The sequence below is a fragment of the Argentina silus genome, assembly GCF_951799395.1.
Source record: "Argentina silus genome assembly, chromosome: 9".
Taxonomy (NCBI): domain Eukaryota; kingdom Metazoa; phylum Chordata; class Actinopteri; order Argentiniformes; family Argentinidae; genus Argentina; species Argentina silus.
The window spans coordinates 13,595,434-13,613,763 of record NC_139663.1 but is presented as its reverse complement, the minus strand read 5'-3'; the positions used below and the strand labels follow the sequence as shown (position 1 = coordinate 13,613,763).

General features: G+C 47.0%; 1 protein-coding gene across 2 annotated transcripts; it reads right to left on the bottom strand.

Annotated features, from left to right (window-relative positions):
• Positions 1–953: 953 nt before the first annotated feature.
• Positions 954–5,645, bottom strand: rpusd1 (RNA pseudouridine synthase domain containing 1). Of its 2 annotated transcripts, XM_083676724.1 has the most exons (7): positions 5,550–5,645; positions 4,889–5,106; positions 3,965–4,088; positions 3,668–3,770; positions 3,286–3,387; positions 2,552–2,887; positions 954–2,251 (listed from the first exon to the last, which is right to left on the bottom strand). In XM_083676724.1, the coding sequence occupies exons 2-7, from the start codon at positions 5,068–5,070 to the stop codon at positions 2,244–2,246; spliced, it is 855 nt and encodes a 284-aa protein (XP_083532850.1). In that variant the 5' UTR covers positions 5,071–5,106; positions 5,550–5,645; the 3' UTR covers positions 954–2,243. The 2 variants fall into 2 exon arrangements, with proteins under 2 accessions (XP_083532850.1, XP_083532849.1); XM_083676723.1 differs by having other exon boundaries at positions 954–2,887.
• Between the last annotated feature and the right edge of the window lie 12,685 nt (positions 5,646–18,330).

The window sequence follows — 18,330 nt, the reverse complement described above, 5'->3', positions numbered from 1 at the left end:
GGTCCAATCAGGTGATTCACTGGCACTGCCTCGTCTCGATTCTGACAGGTGACAGGTGACAGGTTGCGACAGTTTTGAATTTGAGCGCCTCAACACTTTATAACCGCTCTAAACAATGCACAATTTGTGGGTTGTCGTAGTAGGTGCGTTGTTGCTGTTGTTGGTATTGCGTTAGTATTCTCTGAGTGTTCTTCTTGTAATCTTTCAGTGTTCCCCATCCCACATAATCACCCCCTGCCATAGTTACACAAGCACACCCAACCTATGCCATATTTTCCCCAGCACTCTCTCCTCAATAACACAATACACACATTCATCAATCTTTATTTGTAAATAGAACATGATATTCTGTCTTAGTGTGTGTGTGCATCAAAGAATTTTCAAAGCAAAGATACTTTAAATCCAAGGGTGATCAAAGCAAAGATGCTTCAGAACAAAAGATCTTTTCTACAAAAGTAAAGTAGTTTCTTCAACACTGCTCATTGAGGTGTGTGTGTGTGTGTGTGTGTGTGCGCGTAATTAAAAGCCTTCTGTCCACCAACTAGCCTGACTAATTTGACTGCAGCCTTGCACTTCACCAGGAGAGGTCACTGTAACTGAAGCTTCGAGTAATGAACCCATTTTCAAAACAATTGGCTCAAGTGGTTCAGTGCTTCACAAAAGCTTCATTTGCCCATAACTACCGCCACCCCCATATAATGTTGTTCCATACAACCGTTCCCCTTTACACTTAAAAGCATCAGAAGCGAAACGGTCGAGAAAAGAATGTAACAATGTGGCCTACGCTGTACTGCTAATGTATTGACATTTCATTTGAATTGTCCATGTATGTTCCAGGCTAGAACTAGGCTTTCATTCAGAGAAGGTCCAGGAGTCTGTGTAACATGAACCATGATTGATGCCACTGAGAGGAGAAGATAGAAAGAAAGAGCGACATCCACACAGACTGCCATGCATCAGCAGATTACAGTGTATTTTATTACATTAACTGATACATATAATACATATATACAGATAATACATATTCAAGTGTCACACAGATGAGGATGAATTTAAAAACAAAATATAAAAACATGCGTCTTGATGCTGTGAGGCGCTCAGTAGCGAAGCTGTCGTTCCAGTCAGAGTGGTATATTACAAGAGTGGCGCCAATGAAGGGGTCCATTTTCTATTGGCTAACGCTCATGGAGACTCAAATAGTTCCTCCATGCAAATATATGGAGCAAGTTGCCAGGCAACCGTTTGCTTGCCTGGGTAGCCAGTCTGAGAAATATTGCTAGTTTAGATGATCATTTTCGAACTGAATAGATGCTGTAATTTTCAACTGCGAAACTTCTTAGCTATACTAAAAGTTGTGTGATTAAACAAATTCAACAGAGAGATTTTCCAAATGTGTGGTATTTGTATTACTTGAGAGTAGCTATGATGTTTTGGGGCTGAAAACTGCCTTTTTTTCATCCAACATCCCTCTTGGAATATACCACTCTGGTTCCAGTGTGCTCATTGCTGAGGCTGTCATCATATACACAGATGTGAATCCATAGGTGTAGACAGTGGTGGTTGTCTTTGGGATGTTCCTACTGTATCTGTGTCTGTATCAGGGGTGGTTGTCTTTAGGATGTTCCTACTGTATCTGTGTCTGTATCAGGGGTGGTTGTCTTTGGGATGTTCCTACTGTATCTGTGTCTGTATCAGGGGTGGTTGTCTTTAGGATGTTCCTAGCTGTGTGTCTGTATCAGGGGTGGTTGTCTTTGGGATGTTCCTACTGTATCTGTCTGTATCAGGGGTGGTTGTCTTTGAGATGTTCCTATTGTATCTGTTTCTGTATCAGGGGTGGTTGTCTTTGGGATGTTCCTACTGTATCTGTCTGTATCAGGGGTGGTTGTCTTTGAGATGTTCCTATTGTATCTGTGTCTGTATCAGGGGTGGTTGTCTTTGAGATGTTCCTATTGTATCTGTTTCTGTATCAGGGGTGGTTGTCTTTGAGATGTTCCTATTGTATCTGTTTCTGTATCAGGGGTGGTTGTCTTTGAGATGTTCCTAGCTGTGTGTCTGTATCAGGGGTGGTTGTCTTTAGGATGTTCCTAGCTGTGTGTCTGTATCAGGGGTGGTTGTCTTTAGGATGTTCCTAGCTGTGTGTCTGTATCAGGGGTGGTTGTCTTTAGGATGCTCTCACCTGTGTGCCAGCTGATGTAGGCATGTCAGAGGGATCAATCCCCAGCAGGTCAACTCCCTGGCCACTTCTATACATCTGAGAGGATTGTTAAGTGTTACTCAGCCAGCCAGACTTCACAGTCTCTTTAGAAACACAATGTCTGTCTCGTCTGGCTCTGCGAGATTAGGCAGGTGTAGGTAGCAATGTAGCAACAATTCTAATGATAAGATTATCAGAGGGTAATATCGAGCTATTACCACATTGATACAGTATTACCACCCAATCCATTCCGATCTCCACCAGTGGGTGGTAGAGGCTAGGGGTGGTGTGTCTTTCAGTCTAGAGTCCACTCACACAGCCACTGTTGACACTGCCGAGTCTGCTCCTCTGTCTCACCTGGAGTGCTGCGCCTCCTCCTCCTCCTCTTCTTCTTCTCCTCCTCCTCCTTCTTTTTCTTCTCCTCCTCCTCCGCTCTCCAGTGCACCAGCTGGGCCTCCACAGCGCCCTCTACAGTCTGTAGTGAGCGCTGCGGGAGCCACTTGGGGTCTGTGGTGGGTAGGAAGGGGTCTGGGGCTGTGGCCTGTAGCGGGTGGGGCTGCAGAGGGATGTGTAGCAGGTGTGCGTGCAGCATCATGCGGTAGGGGGCGCTGTCTGCTCCTAAGCTATAGGTGAAGTCGCCAACGATGGGGTGACCCACCGCCCTGCAGTGGACTCTCAGCTGGTGGGTCCGGCCTGTAGGGGGGAGGGGTACACAAAGTAGAGTTGTAAATGCACACAAACACAGCAGAGGTTTACACACACATACACACACACACCTCTCTGCGAGCCCTGCTCCTAACCACTACTCCAAGGTCAGATTGTTTATACCTCCTAACAGTTACAGCTAGTAATGACAGGGTAATCTGATCCTAGAACTGCATCTTGACACTACCTCTACCTCCTGATGAGCTTGCTATCTTAGCCTTGGAGCTTAGCAGTGAGGTCTGTGGCGCGCGCGCGCGCGCTCTCTCTCTCTCTCTCTCTCTCTCTCTCTCTCTCTCTCCTTCTCTCTCCTCTTCTCTCCCCTCCCTCCCTCCCTCCTTCCTTCCTTCCTTCCTTCCTTCCTCCCTCCCTCCCTCCCCCCAGTGTACCTGTGAGAGGCTGCAGCAGCACCTTGGTGACAGGGTCTCCATCATAGGACCCATATTCCAACACTGTCAGCTCAGTCTGACACAGCTTAGGGTTCTCACAACCTGGAGGGGGGGGGGGGGAGAGGGAGAGGGGGGGGGGTAGAGAGAAAGATAAGAGAAAGAGAGAGCCAGTGATACAGCAGTTATGAAGTAAAGTAATACACATTAGACCGATGGATACACACATGCAAGTGTGTGTCCATCGCATGCAAGTGTGCACCCTCTGTCTCTCACACACACACACACACACACACACACACACACACACACACACACACACACACACACACACACACACACACACACACACCCACACACCCTAGTATCAACAGCATGCTCTGACCCTCTGTTCCTTCGATACACATCATGTGGGTCTTTCCCTCAGTGGTGTTTTTGCCGATGGAGAAATCCAGAGTCATCTTCTCCTCCTCCACCCAGCCACGCACCTGGGAGTGGGAAACTGTCAGTGAAACATCTCTCTCCCTCTCCTCCCCCCCTCCTCTCTCTCTCTCTCTCTCTCTCTCCCTCTCCCCATATATACTACTGAGGATGTTCCTACTGAGTTTAGACTAATTATTTTGTGTGTGTGTGTGTGTGTGTGTGTGTGTGTGTGTGTGTGTGTGTGTGTCTGTCTCTGTACCAGGGCGAGGTAGGCCTTAGCAACTCTGCGGTCCTTGAAGCAGCGGTAGGCTCTCCCTGCTGCAGCCTTGTTCAGAGCCACACACAGCGCCCCGCTGGTGGAGAAGTCCAACTGGTGGCAGAACCTGGCAGAGACAGAGGAGAGACATGATCACAGAGCTAGAACCCTGGTAGTAGAACCGCAGTAGGAGAGACATGATCAGAACCAGAGGAGAGGCACGATCACAGAGCTAGAACCCTGGTGGCATGATCCGAGCTACTGTAGAACACTGGTGGCAGACGTTCAAAATAGCTACTGTAGAATAAGCCTTCATATTAGGATTGGTGCGAAGATTCTTTAGGTTACATAATTACCGACGCTAGGCTTTGTGCAGTCTACTGTCCATATACAGCTTCAGCTCCAGTTAGAAGTTACCCTTCTGCACAGGTCTAGGATCCGTTTACCCTCCCTTATTCCTAACCTTAACCTCTCCTCTAGTCTTATCTCTCCTCTCTTTTCTTTCATCCTCTCCTCTTCTATCCCCTCCTCTCTTTCCACACTGTTTACCCTTAATCCTAACCTTAACAATTAGGGTCTTAAATGCAATGCAGACCTTAGGTCAGTGTTTAGGGGTAACTTGATCCTCCTCTGCCTCCTCACTTTCACACACACACACACACACACACACACACACACACACACACACACACACACACACCCTGAGTGGTGTGTTTTCCTGCTGACTAGGAAGACACTCCGCTGTGTTGGATGAGGCTATGCAATATTGCAACACTGTCACAATGATGCTGAGTGTTCTGGAACTTTAGATGCCCTTTACCGTACAGTGTGTGTCATCTTATATATAACATACATAGTACATACCACCACCAGTTGGTGTGTAACACAGTGGACACAAACACAGCCCAAACACACAGACACACCTACCTGAAGCCATAGTAGGTTCCTGGGTCGGCCAGCTCAGGGAAGCGGAGCTTCAGCTGACTCTGTACCGTCTGTTTCTCGTACCACATCTTGCTGTCGATGCGGATGTCCCAGTGCTTGTCCACCACGATGTAATCAACACTCTGGTACAGCACCCGCAGGCTCTCCAGACTAGCCGGCTCCATGCTCAACACTCACTCACCCCGTCCTGCCTGCACTGCCTGGCGAAGAGGACAAACATGTAGGTTTGAGTGTCAACAACAAACCCAGTCAACAGAGGCTAGAACTTTCAGCCATGTTGACCCACCTAACTACGGAGTTGCCCGTGTACAAATGTCTGCTTAGACAGAGAATGATGTTGTGAGAATGTCTGCATCCTGTGGAGCGCAGTGAAATAGTCTCGGACAACATGTTAACATGTTAGCTAGATATCTATCCAATGAAAAGCGTTAGCTAACCAATTCAAATAGAAAACATGGCAACGAATTTAAAACGACACAAGGACTGCATAGCTTAGCTGAACAACAACAACATACCAGGTTATAGCTAGCTAGCAACTTCAGCCAGCCTCAACAGTGTCATTTCGGCTAGCTAATCAACTTTTTTCTGGCTGCCAAAACACATAATTTGAACAGTCATTTGCCTTGTTCGTAGTTTACAGTACCTGGTGTTGTATCAATGTGTTCTTGTCTCGCTCGGGCCATTCATTCACTCCAGTCCAGTATTCCTACTGCGTGCAGAGCCACGCTGTCTGTAGAGACAGTAAACAAACATGGAGGCGCCGGTGACAGCAGCAGGATCACTGACGGTACCAAGATGATTGACAGCAGGAACAACCAATCACAAACCTAAGAGTCACTGACACACTAATCAGAGCTCTAGAATATTTGGTGGGCGTGTCATAAACAGGTTTACTGTTTTAAAGAATGAAACTGTTTTGTAGAATAAAAGAGTAAACAACAGCTCTTTCTAATAATATAGAAAATCTCTGGTAAATACTTTCTAACCCCTAGCTAGGGGAGGCTGGTGGAAGTAGGAATTGGAGGACGGGCTCATTGTAATGCATGGAATGGAATTAGGAATGCTTGTTGATACCCCAATCCTACACACCTCTTGACAGGGGTCCATTTCACTGGCGACACATCAGCGGAGGCCGGTGAACGTAGACACCGGAGGACGGCTCATTGTAATGGATGCAATGAATAAAATGAGCAATGTTTTGAAAAACACTTGTTTGATACCATTACTTACTTAATTCCATGCATTACAATGAGCCTGTCCTCCGACTTCCACCTCCACCAGCCTCCCCTGAGGGACAGCGTGATACAGTAGGGTACTTCCTTACTTACAACACGGTGCCCTCCGTAAGTATTGGAAAGAGGAAGCATTTTGTCTTCTTATAGTTCTATACTACAACAGTTTGGATTTGAAATCAAACAATTACTATGATGTTAAAGTAGAGATTCTCAGCTTTAATTAAATGTTTTCTATTTTCACGTTTTCAAGTTTCACCATTTAGAAATAACAACCCTTTTTATACACCCTCCCCATATTTCAGGGCGCCAAAAATTAGAAACATAGCCAAAGCCTTGGATTTAGCTAAATCAACAGTTTGTAACATTGAAAAAATGAGAGAGCACCGGTGAGCCCAGCAATTGCAAATGGGATGGTAGGCCAAGGAAGACTTCTTTAGTGGATGACCGATGAATTAAAGCTGAGAATCTCTACTTTGACCCCATAGAAACTGTTTCATTTCAAATGTGTGTGTGTGTGTGTGAGAGAGAGAGTGGGAATTAGGGAGCAGAAAGAACTGACAGAAAGAACCAATTGTTCAATGTTAATGTCACCTCATCTCACACAATCTATACCGGTGTTATCTTAGTGTGTGTGAGGCATCATCATATCGAAGGTTCAGAAGAATGGATATACTGTCATCTAGTGGTGAGTAATGGTAAGTGCTCTAACGTTTCACCCTTAATGCATGTACTGACAGAATGATGTGGTGTGTGTTTCAATGAATCACACTGGTACACATGTGCATGATTCAATCCACTGTAAAATAAGAAAAGACAAGGAATACAATAGATTGAATGCAACACAAACACATTTACTGAATCATTCAGGTGGGCTTCTGGGTCTTCTTAGAGGTCTTCTTGAAGGGGTTACACAGGCCCTTACTGACAGCTGACACCATCCTCCTGAAGATGGCTGCTGGAGACACACGGGAGAGGGAGGTGGGGGGGGAGAGAGAGAGGTGTCATTAACTTTAATAGGACACAGAATTAACACAGAATTCATGTTTTACAATGATTAAATTTAGTCTTAGACTGGATTGATAAGTGTAGTAATATTGTTGAACTCATATCAACCCTATAGCAGAAGGATCTTCCTATAAGTGGACTTACGGATGCAGCATTCAACTTTCGGCTCCTGTGCTGCCTCTGGGGCCTGGTTGTCCTTCTTGTTGCTCTTCTTGGAGCGCTGTGAAAGAAAGAAAGTCTTAGAAAACAAAGTAGCATGGCAATGATAGGCCTATCTGTAATAAATGGAATTGGTAAGATATCCTAACTCCTAAAATACTGTGTATAAGAGGAGATGGTGTATATAGACGACAGATAACATTTAACAGTCGTAATGTCTACAAAGAGAAGTCAAACTTGGACTGAAATGTATAAAGTATAGTAAAATCCAGTTTACCTTGAAGCCAGTCTTGAGTTGACTGAGCTTAGGGAGGAATCTGAGGAACCTGGACCTCCTCTTTCCTTTGAGCTCAGCCTGGGCCTTCTCAGCCTCACCCTCAGATCCAGTCGGTGAAACACACATACCTGACCCTGATACTAAAGAGCTGCTAGCCTTCACGCTACTCTGGCACCCACCGGTACCAAAGAGGGTGGGGCAGGGGGAACATGTGACAGGCTGAAAGCCGTCAATCATCTTACCCAGAGGTGTCACCCTCCCGGGCTCCTCAGGCGACTCTGACTCCAGAGAGACCGTTTCCATAACTTGGTGGACCATGGCCCTCGTGAACAGATTCACAGTCCGGTTGTAGGTCTGTGAGCTTGTCTTGGAGACCATGGAGCTTCCGTGGCTGGAGGAGACACTGGAGGAAGAGGGTTTCGTATCCAAGGCCCAGGACGTGGGAGGGATGAGGAGAGTAGCCAACAGATGCTTCACAGACTCTTCAGCGAAAGTGTAGATCAGCTCAGAGGGACAGAGCCCCCTTGTAACTATTCCTCTCTGTGTGTATTTTAACAGCACAGAGTCTGAGAGACTTCTGCCAGCTCCCACATGGTGCAGAGAGATGTTTCTGTGTTCAATCACCAGGGTTTTAAGATGGTCGACCAGGTCACGGGACAGAGCCTGGACCTTTCCTTGGGACAGGAGCTCCTCCAGTCTACCCAGAGGGGCAGTGAGGTCAGACAAAGGGGAAGAGGCCTGCTGCAGCTCTGCAGGATTGAACATGGTGTCCACAATGGCAGCCATGGTGTTCCTAGCACCAGCCAATGATGATTCCAGCACTGAATCATTCTTTTCATGATGATGATCATCATCATCATCATCGCTCATGCCAATCATTGAGCTACGCACAATAGGGCAACTTCTGAGTTGTTGCAGGTCAGATGGAGAGGGGGTCCCAGGGAGTGTGAAAGACATATCTTCCAACGTCCTCTCTGACCTCAGTGTTTTAGAGGAAGACGTGGACATAGAGGAGGTGGGTCTAAGTTCACTGTCTTCACAGTAAACATTCTCTAAGTTTTCCAGCATATTTCCCACCAAGCTGTATAACCCAGAGAGTTCCCCTGTCCTATTCAACAGGTCTGACTTGGATATTTCATCCTGAACAACACCCAGGATCTGGCTAACGCTTTTCTTGGCCTGCACTAACGTAGCTATTTGGGTTTTGGGCTGGACCCGCTTGGATAGAAAATCGCTCAACTTATGCTGCAGACTCTTGTATAAGCTTTGTGCCGTGGACCAAATGTCCATCTCAGACACAACAACCCCACTCTCAAAGGCCTCTGGGACAGAGTCTGTGGGCCCAACTGTGGTAGAAGATTCGCCTCTCTGTAAAAGGCCTTTTACACCATCAACAATGGTACTGAAAACATCCTGTGCTGCAGAGTCTGTACTGGCAGTAGACGTGGAGGAGGAACCTTGTAAAAGGTCCAAATGGGAGCAGCTGACCCCACTGGTGAGGGACTCAGAGTCTAAGCACCTTGACAACTTAATGAGGAGCTTCCTCACAGCGCGAGTTCCCCTCCTTTTAAACCTATCAGATGTCAGCTCTCTAATTACCTCATTTGGAGTGACATTCACACCCTCCAATGACGTCGACTCGGGGGAGGAAATGTCCTCTAGCCAGTCAAAGATACCCTCAACAAACCGTGAGATCACCAGGGACTCATTTGACCATGTCATTGGCACAGAGGACGACCCCTTCCCCTTTGACACGTCTGACCTAACCAACACCACAAGCCTGCGAACCACCTCTTTAGTCTGGGTGTCCAGGAACACCTGATTGACCTGGGAGGACCCTCTGAGAGGCTCGCTACGCCCCCTACGGAGCACCGCTCCAGATGACTCCTGACCCCTCATGACCCCTGACCCCACCCCTGATAGAAGAGGCTGGCTCATGCTCAACTGAGGGGACTTTCTATTAGAATTTAAAACAGAGGCAGCATTAACTTCAGCTGACACCAGAGGCCCTTCTCCCTGAAGTGGGACCTGATCATGAGCCCTGACCCCATAACGCAAATAAAACCTTCTAAGCTTATCCTGTAGTGTCTTAATGAGACTGATAACGACGGGTAAAGATTTTATACCAGGCCAAGCTGACTGGGAAACCGCCTTAAAATCAGAGGCGAACGTCTCAATGATTTCTGAGGCCTCACGTTCCACAACCAGGGGGCTCAGGCTGGTCTGGCTTGGCAGACGGATGGACGGCTCAGACCTATTAGTGAACATTTGAACGGATACATCTCTAAGAGATCTAACAAGCACCTCGCTCACTGACTTAGTGGCCTTACTTTTAAACCCCTCACTACAGAGTCTATCAACAGCTGGAATCGAGGGGGCAGAGGATTTGCTTTGGAGTTTGGTGCTGGTATAACTAGGCTTTGCACTAAGTTCGGGGGACAATCTGTAAGAGGATTGAATGCTAGAAAGCATTTCCTCTGAGGGGGAGGGGCTGTTTGAGGGTGTGAAAACCCTTAGCTGGTATAGCACATCCCCCACAAAAATACCAGCCGCAAGGGATTCCTCGGAAGACCTCCCGATAGATGACTCAGACTCTTTTGCCATTGACTCAAATGTAGTCAGTATCCCCCCAATGACTTCCATGGTGCTCTCGTCGAGGTGGGTTTGGGAGTCACATCCAGCCCTCAGCGGCTGAGAACACTCACTCAAAGACAGGGTCTCTACGTCCACACAGCTGACCTGTCGGGGTTCCTCGAGGGGTGATGACATAATCAAATCTGCTCCACCGGTGGCAGAGCCCATGTTGAATAACTCTGCCACTTTACTCTGCAGGTTGCTGTAGAGCCTTAATGTGGCAGAGAAGACCCTCTGCCTCCTGCTGGGACGTCCACCGGGCCGGTCAACGGAGGACGTGGCATCGTGACCTTTGCCTCCAGCCTGCACTGTGCTGTCCCCCGCCTCCACGGCCTGTGCTGCTACATCCTTGACATCTGCCACAAATGTATCAATGATCTTGTTTGCCTCGGCGTCACAATCAGCATTGAAAGCATTAGTGGCAGATGGTGAAGAGACGTGTGAGCCATGCACGTGGGTTAGGCTAGGAGTATCTCTGGCAGGCTGGGATGACTGCACAGAGCCGCTCTGAGAAGATCCACTTCTTCTCCGGAGAATTCCACTGACAGCCTTTGAGGCTTTTGTGTGGAACTCCCGACTCCCGATAATAGCTAGGTCATCCTGGCTCACCACCGCAGAGGCTCCAGAATCACAGAGGGTGATTCTGGTCTCTTCTGAGGAATGTGAGCCTCCCTGATATGAGCCATCTTGGTCATCACTTTGGGATAACATCTGTATCTTTAGTGCCACCTCCCTGAGCATATCCGCTGCGTCCTGTCCTCCTCCCAGTGTCTCCTTGCAGCTCTCCATGGTCTCAACAAGGGCGGCCATTACCTCACCTGTCATCGGAGCAAGAATCATTTGACTTACCTCCGTACTTACCTTTGCCGGGGGTGGCGACACTGACGGACCCTGTTCAGTGACCCCAAACGCCTGGAGAGTGCCAGAGATCACGCGCACCATCTCCTCGGTGGCTGGCATGGAGTTCTTCCTCTCAGTCATCACTGGGGAGGAGCTTCCAGAGGGCGTGTAGGCCACGACCACCGAGAAGGCGGAGTTCAGCTGGCTGAGTGTTTCCCCCACCAGAGCTCTGGTCAGTTCAGGTGAGGAAGATGTGTCGTCACCCAGGGCCTGGAGTATGGTGTCTGCAGTCACCCCAAAGTAGACCTTGAGGGGGTCTCTCACAGGCACCCTCTGCAGTGACGTCTTGGAGCTACAAACACAAACACAAACATGAACACTACAGTCGTCTGATGTCTGAAACATTATGCCACACAATTACTGTATCTTAAATCCACTAAATATAGTAACATTTGTAAATAATATCTCCTTTTCTGGATGTAATGATAATGGTCCTTTCCTAAGTTCTATTTCGCTTCAGTCTTAAACCTCCTGAGCCTAATAAGGCCTAACAATGAGGGTCTTTCTACGCTGTAGTTGATAAACTTTTAAAACTGCATCACAAACATGTCCTCTGGGGGCACTAGTGAATAAGAAAAACAGGTCCTCCAAACTGAACTTCATTGGCAAAGGATGTTATGTGTCCTATTACAGTTTAAATTCAATCTAAAAACTAAAAACATAAGAATAGAAATTTTAATATGGGTCACCATAAAACATTTATTTCTACCTTAAGCCCCCTAAAGAGTAGTTGGGCCCCTTCATAAGTGGATGTGTAAATGAACCCTGGTTGACAGCTTACCTCGGGGGAGAGGAGACTAGAGTGGGCCCAGCCTCCTGGTCCTGGGGGTTGGTACTGGAGGAGCGCTCAGGGTCGGGCCCGGGGGCTAAAGCCTCCTCCTCCTCACTGTCGCTCTGCTCCAAGATTTGCACCAGGGCCGGCAGGAAGACCCGGAAGGCCGTCTCACAGATGACCTTCACCACCCTGCGGCACAGTCGGCCCAGCTGCATCCTGGTCGTCTGTGGTTCCATGAGAACACAACATCATCATATTGCATGAGTTAGTGAAGTTATGACGTATGGCACATTAGGAAAAACATTTTTTACAGGAAATAAACTAATCAGGACTGATAGGTGAGAATGTTATAACCAAAGCGCATTGTATTGCATTTGTGTATGAAATGTGCTATAGAAATAAAGGTTGATTGATTGAATTATCACACATAATCATGACTTACAGGGTCTCTCATGCCCTTACGAATCACTCTCCATTGCCTGAATGATAAAGAAACAAGGAAACATTTTCAGCTGTTTCTTTTTTGTGTGTTTCAAACATGGTAGATGTACAAGACAGGCAACAGAAAGAACAAAGTTACACACGGCACACAACACCAACAACTCCAACAACAACAACAAAGCTACACACAGCACACAATACCAACACTACACACAGCACACAACACCAACAGTAGTGAAAACACAAAAGATGCACCCCCACCCACATCATGTCCACTAACTTTGTCATAGACACACTCAACAGTTACATCAGAGCAATGTCAGCACATACAGCACAGTCAGGGGAGGCTGGTGGAGGGTTAGGGTTAGGGTTCCTCATTCCATTCCATGCATTACAATGAGCCCATCCTCCGATCTCTACCTCCACCAGCCTCCCCTGAGCACAGTCCCCCTACTGAAAGTAACCTACATTACAGAGAGACATTAAACATACTTGTCAGTCAGACTCCTCAGGAAGTCGATGAGGATGGGATAGACCTCTTCTTCCTGGTCTGAGGGGATGTTGGCACTCTGACGTGCCTTCTCCTCCAAGAGCTCAATTACTGCAGCTCGGTTCTCAAACCTGTCTGGAGACCGGGGCCCAGGTGGAGGGGAGGGAGCTGCTGGCAAATACAAGGAGAAATATAAAAATGTAGATAAAAGTAGATACTCTTTTTTTATCTAATATATCTTGGTTAAAAAGTTCTAGTTAGACAGACCAAATTGGTATGCAGCATTTATAATAAACTTCTTTCATCCAAATGCACATCATCTGAATTAATAATTGTGTGGATTTTATACTGTTTGAACAGATTTACATAATCTCTCCACCACAGAGAAGCGTTATAACATTCTAAAGAGAATCTCTAACCTGTGTTGGTGGCCTTCTCAACCATGGTCTTCCTTTGAGCCTTCAAGAAAACACACGGATCAGATCACACATGATAAGATCCAGTCACATCAACACGATAGCACATTCACGAATTGGTTACCTCTTTTTTGTTCAGCATTGTCAAGGCAAATATGAAAACGCACTTGAACCGTAGACAGTCGTTTTGTAATTTAGCATAAAACACGTTTGACAAAGCAGTGACGCCTTTTGAACTGTAGGCCTACTGACGTAGTAGCAGGTGTCATAAAATAACGATGACGTCACAAGACGGCCGGTGCCATGGTGACCACGGGACCAGACAACTTGTCTAAACTAACGATATTAATAATAAGACATGGAAAATGAGCATAGTAACCTAATAAGTTATAATAATTATAATAATTATATTTCACAAAATTCGTGTAGGCCTATTTGTTTCAAAGTCGAGTATCCAAAATCACTGTAACACAGACTAAGCGAAATACATTTTGGTTGTATGTACTCGTTTACACATAATGACCGTATATTCAGGCCCATATATTCATACAGTAAGTGGCTCTTAATCATAAACCGTTCAAATCAAATCGGATTACCGCATGTAGGCCTAGATTATGTGCGATGCCAACATCTTGTTCAAGGAGGATCAAACAATATCCAAATTCAAATTGTCGAAAACACCTCAACCATAGGACACCTGCTTACTGTACAGCTGTTGTTACACTGTACACTATAGGCCTGGATACAGCAGTATGTTTTTAGCACGACCAATAGCTTTATATGATCTACATACGAATGCTTAAAGCACTTTTGCAAACAACCATTAATTTCAGAGGATGACAAATAGCATGATCATTTTACACCATTCGCTGCTAACTATATAAACCTTAAATATGCTGGACTGTATTTGATCCTGCACGCTGTTCCTGACCTCCTTTTGATCCATATTTTCGTTGATTGGCCGTTCGGTAACTCGTCGGTGTGTCGGTGAATTATGTCTCATTAATCAACTGATCAGAGTTATGACCAAGAGGTAATGGCTGACGGTAACAGAAGCAGAAACTTTTGTAACTGTAGTATGACGTCACAGTGCCTGTGTACCCTACTACGTTAAAGGTGAAATAGCAGGGATTGGGGAGTAAACACATTGTAGCAGTAGGTAATCCCCAAGGACACATCTGCCCTGCCGCGTTGCCTGGCAGCCGTTACACAACCCACAGGCTCAGGCTGCCCTCTATGTCAGTGGCAAGGTCACAGCAGCACTGCATCACACACACACACACACACACACACACACACACACACACACACACACACACACACACACACACACACACACACACACACACACACACACACACACACCACATATGGGTGACTCATCAATAGTTTCCATTTCACCATGTGTGAATAATAGCGATTTGGCTGCAGTTCAGCTGTTAACTCAGTGGTTTATGGTTGCAGTTCTGCAGGTTTGCCAGCAGAGGGCAGCTTGGTTGCACTCCAGTGATTTTGTTGATGATGTTCTTCTGTCACCCATCTAGTCCTGTACATGGCTGACCACTACCCCTACATTCTCCCTTTCTACCCGTTCTGTAGCTTATATCTGCCCTGCCTGTCCCTAAATTCCCCTACCTATAGCTTATACCCCCTCCCTACCTCTGCCTGTCCTCTATCTACCTAACTTGTATGTGCCTTACTTGTCTCCTATTTACCCTCTATAGCTTGTATCTGCCCTTACCTGTCCCTAACTACCCCCTACCTAACTTATATCTGCCCCTATTCCTACCCATGCCTGCCCCCTATCTACCCCTACCTATGCCAGAGTGTAGCCAATCCACAGACCATGCTCTGTATACAGTTACAGGAACAGATACAGTTACAGCTCAGGCCAGATTCATTATGTTCCCATTGCTCCAGGCCTTTATCGATCTGTTCCATATGAGGGAGGGAGGGAGGGAGGGAGAGAGAGAGAGAGAGAAAGAGAAAGAGAGAGAGTGAGAGAGAGAGAGGGGTGTGGGGGGTGGGGGTATGTTTCACTGACAGTTTTATAGACAGCGCTCAGACAATCTGGCCCAACCAAATTGAAACAAAACAAAAATTTAAATATATCACCTATTGGACCTCATGTGACAACAAACAGTCAATGTGAATGCTATCTGGCCCTAAACAGACGGTGCACACGGTGGCAGCAGACTACCTGACCACCGTCACTGACCAGAAACTGAGGAAGGCATAGAGTATGAACAGACTCAGTGAGCACAGCCTGGCAGTAGAAACAGGCCGGCAGTAGAAACAGCCTGGCAGTAGAAACAGGCTGGCAGTAAAAACAGGCCGGCAGTAGAAACAGGCCAGCAGTAGAAACAGGCCAGCAGTAGAAACAGGCCGGCAGTAGAAACAGGCCACAACAGGCAGACCTGGCTGCCCAGGGAAGACAGGCTGTGTAGGCCTATGCCCTGCCCCCAGCAGACCTACACTTCCTCCTACACTGCAACACATATGCAGAAATAAGAGCAATATTCTTTTCACAAATGACACAGCACCACAATGGATTTGACGCACAAACAGACAAAGAGAAAATCCAATTCCTATTGGGGGGAAAAATCACACTGCTCCAAATTGGCAGACAAATATGAGGCTTGCTGCCACAATAGAGGCAACGTGAGGACCGACAAGCTGACACAAAACAAATAGCCTACTCGTAGGAGTTGGTATGGTTACCACTGTTAATATTGTTACTGTTATCTTACTGTGTTTGTTCATTCTATATCATCAGGTCTTACCATGCCAATAAAATGTATGGAAATGGAGGGAGAAGAGAGACATGGGGGGAAAGAAAGAGAGAGAGAGAGAGAGAGAGAGAGAGAGAGAGAGATGTGGAAAACTCTGCCTTGCTCCGTCACAATGAGTGAGATTTGACCTTTGACCTTCTGAGGGGTCACTGAGCTGGGTGACAGCTCGCTGAGACGGGGTTCCTTTATGTCTGTCTGTCTGCCCGCCTGCCTGTCTGTCTGTCTGTCTGTCCATCTGTCCATCTCTCCTAATATGGAGTTAATTCAGCAACACAACAACATCGCAGAGCAGAGCAGAGCAGAGCAGAGCTATCTATGGTCTGAGTCCACTCAGCTGCACTGGAACATCAGGGTCAAGACCTCTCAGAAGAGCTTAGAAACAGAGAGAGAGAGGGGGGGGGGGGGCGGGGGGGGGGGGTACCAGTCCCAGTTTGGTTAGGTCAGTGGCTGTAAATTTGATATCTCAGCCTGCATAGCAACTTAGATGAGGTGCAACTCTAGCAGTGTGTGTGTGTGTGTGTGTGTGTGTGTGTGTGTGTGTCTGTGTGTGTGTCAGGGAGGCTTTGATGGGTTATTTTAGTGTGTGTAGGAGTTGGCTGGCCCACACACGCATATGGAGCTCTGTTATATCCCTGGGTTGGTCTATTTCTGTTAACATCTCTTCGCCAACTCTTCTCCTTCTCTTCTCTGTTCCTCTCCTCTCCTCTCCTCTCCTCTCCTCTCCTCTCCTCTCCTCTCCTCTCCTGTCCTGTCCTGTCCTGGCCTGGCCTGTCCTCTCCTCTCCTCTCCTCTCCTCTCCTCTCCTCTCCTCTCCTCTCCTCTCCTCTCCTCTCCTCTCCTGTCCTGTCCTGGCCTGGCCTGTCCTCTCCTCTCCTCTCCTCTCCTCTCCTCTCCTGTCCTGTCCTGTCCTGTCCTGTCCCGTCCTGTCCCGTCCTTCCTCTCCTCTCCTGTCTTTGCCTCTGGGGGGGGGGGGGGTCCTCTGCCCCTGCCCCTGCCTGTCGTAGAGCCTGTGGCGTGGGGGCCATGTTCTGAAGAATGTTGTATAACACAACCAGCCCCCGTCGCCGTGGGCGATGGACTGGTACACAAGAGAACAGGAGTTGGGGGAGGTCGTCTTCACAGGAAGGACCCGCTAGGTGCAAGGATATTCACTCTGTCTTTCTACAGTCAGAGAGAGAGAGAGAATTCCAATTCCTAAAAGCCTATTGGCAGAACTCAAAACAAAAACACACTACAGCAATAGACCATGGACAGAATAACCAAAGAGTTAAGACTCAGTCAATTCTATGAAGAGAGAGAGAGAGAGAGAGAGAGAGAGAGAGAGAGAGAGAGAGAGAGAGAGAGAGATGAGGAGAGAAATACATATATATATAATAGGAGGTTTTGTATCTCAGTATCGACAGGGTATGTAGGCTATGTACTGTAGTTGCCAAAAAATACATCCCCCACATCTTAGTCCTGAAGGACAAATTCATACTCAATGTTCATCCACATCTCAGCTATAAGCCATGCATGGCATTGGCTTTTACAGTAGTCGAACTTCACAGAGGCGGTTTTTACCATCGCCATGGCTCCTATAGATGGGGAGAGAGGAGTTGAGGCAGTGCTTCAAATGAAGGGGGAGATTTTAACAGAGATTTTATCCAGGCATCCAAAACGTTGTGTTTTCATTTCATTTCACGCATCCACGCGAATCGGGTTGCTCACGGGAGCAAGGATGTGCGAGCGGAAGAGGAGGGGTCATCGCCAGCGGCCCAGGTGGAGCTACAGCCAAAGGTTACAGGCAGTGGAGACTTGTTGACAACTCCCATTCCCACTATTGACTCCCTCCCCCCCCCCCCCTGCCCCCGAATCTCAATGGAGAGATGAGACACTGGGTTCTGAGATGAGCTTCACAGCTGCTGTGGACAGATATCATAGCAGGGATGCGCTTCTTGGCAGCGTCCGTGATCCAGGCCACGTTGTTAAATCTTTTTTTAATCTTTTTACATTTTATGGCATTTAGCAGATGCCTTTACCCAAAGCGACTTATAACAAATACATTTGACTAAGTAAGTGAATCATCTATCCAACAGTCATCATAAGAAAAAGTAATCTATGCTAGGACCAGGGGCTATTGGCAGTCACAATGCTAGAAGAAAGGAGATTTTTTTTTTATAAGAAGATTTTTTTATTTTTTATAATTTATTTACAGAAGAGAAACTTGTACATGGGGGTAGAGGGGATGAAGAGGTCTTTAGGAGGGACAGTTAAGATGTAGCCTGAAGAGATGGGTCTTCAATCTACGGCGGAATCTCTGA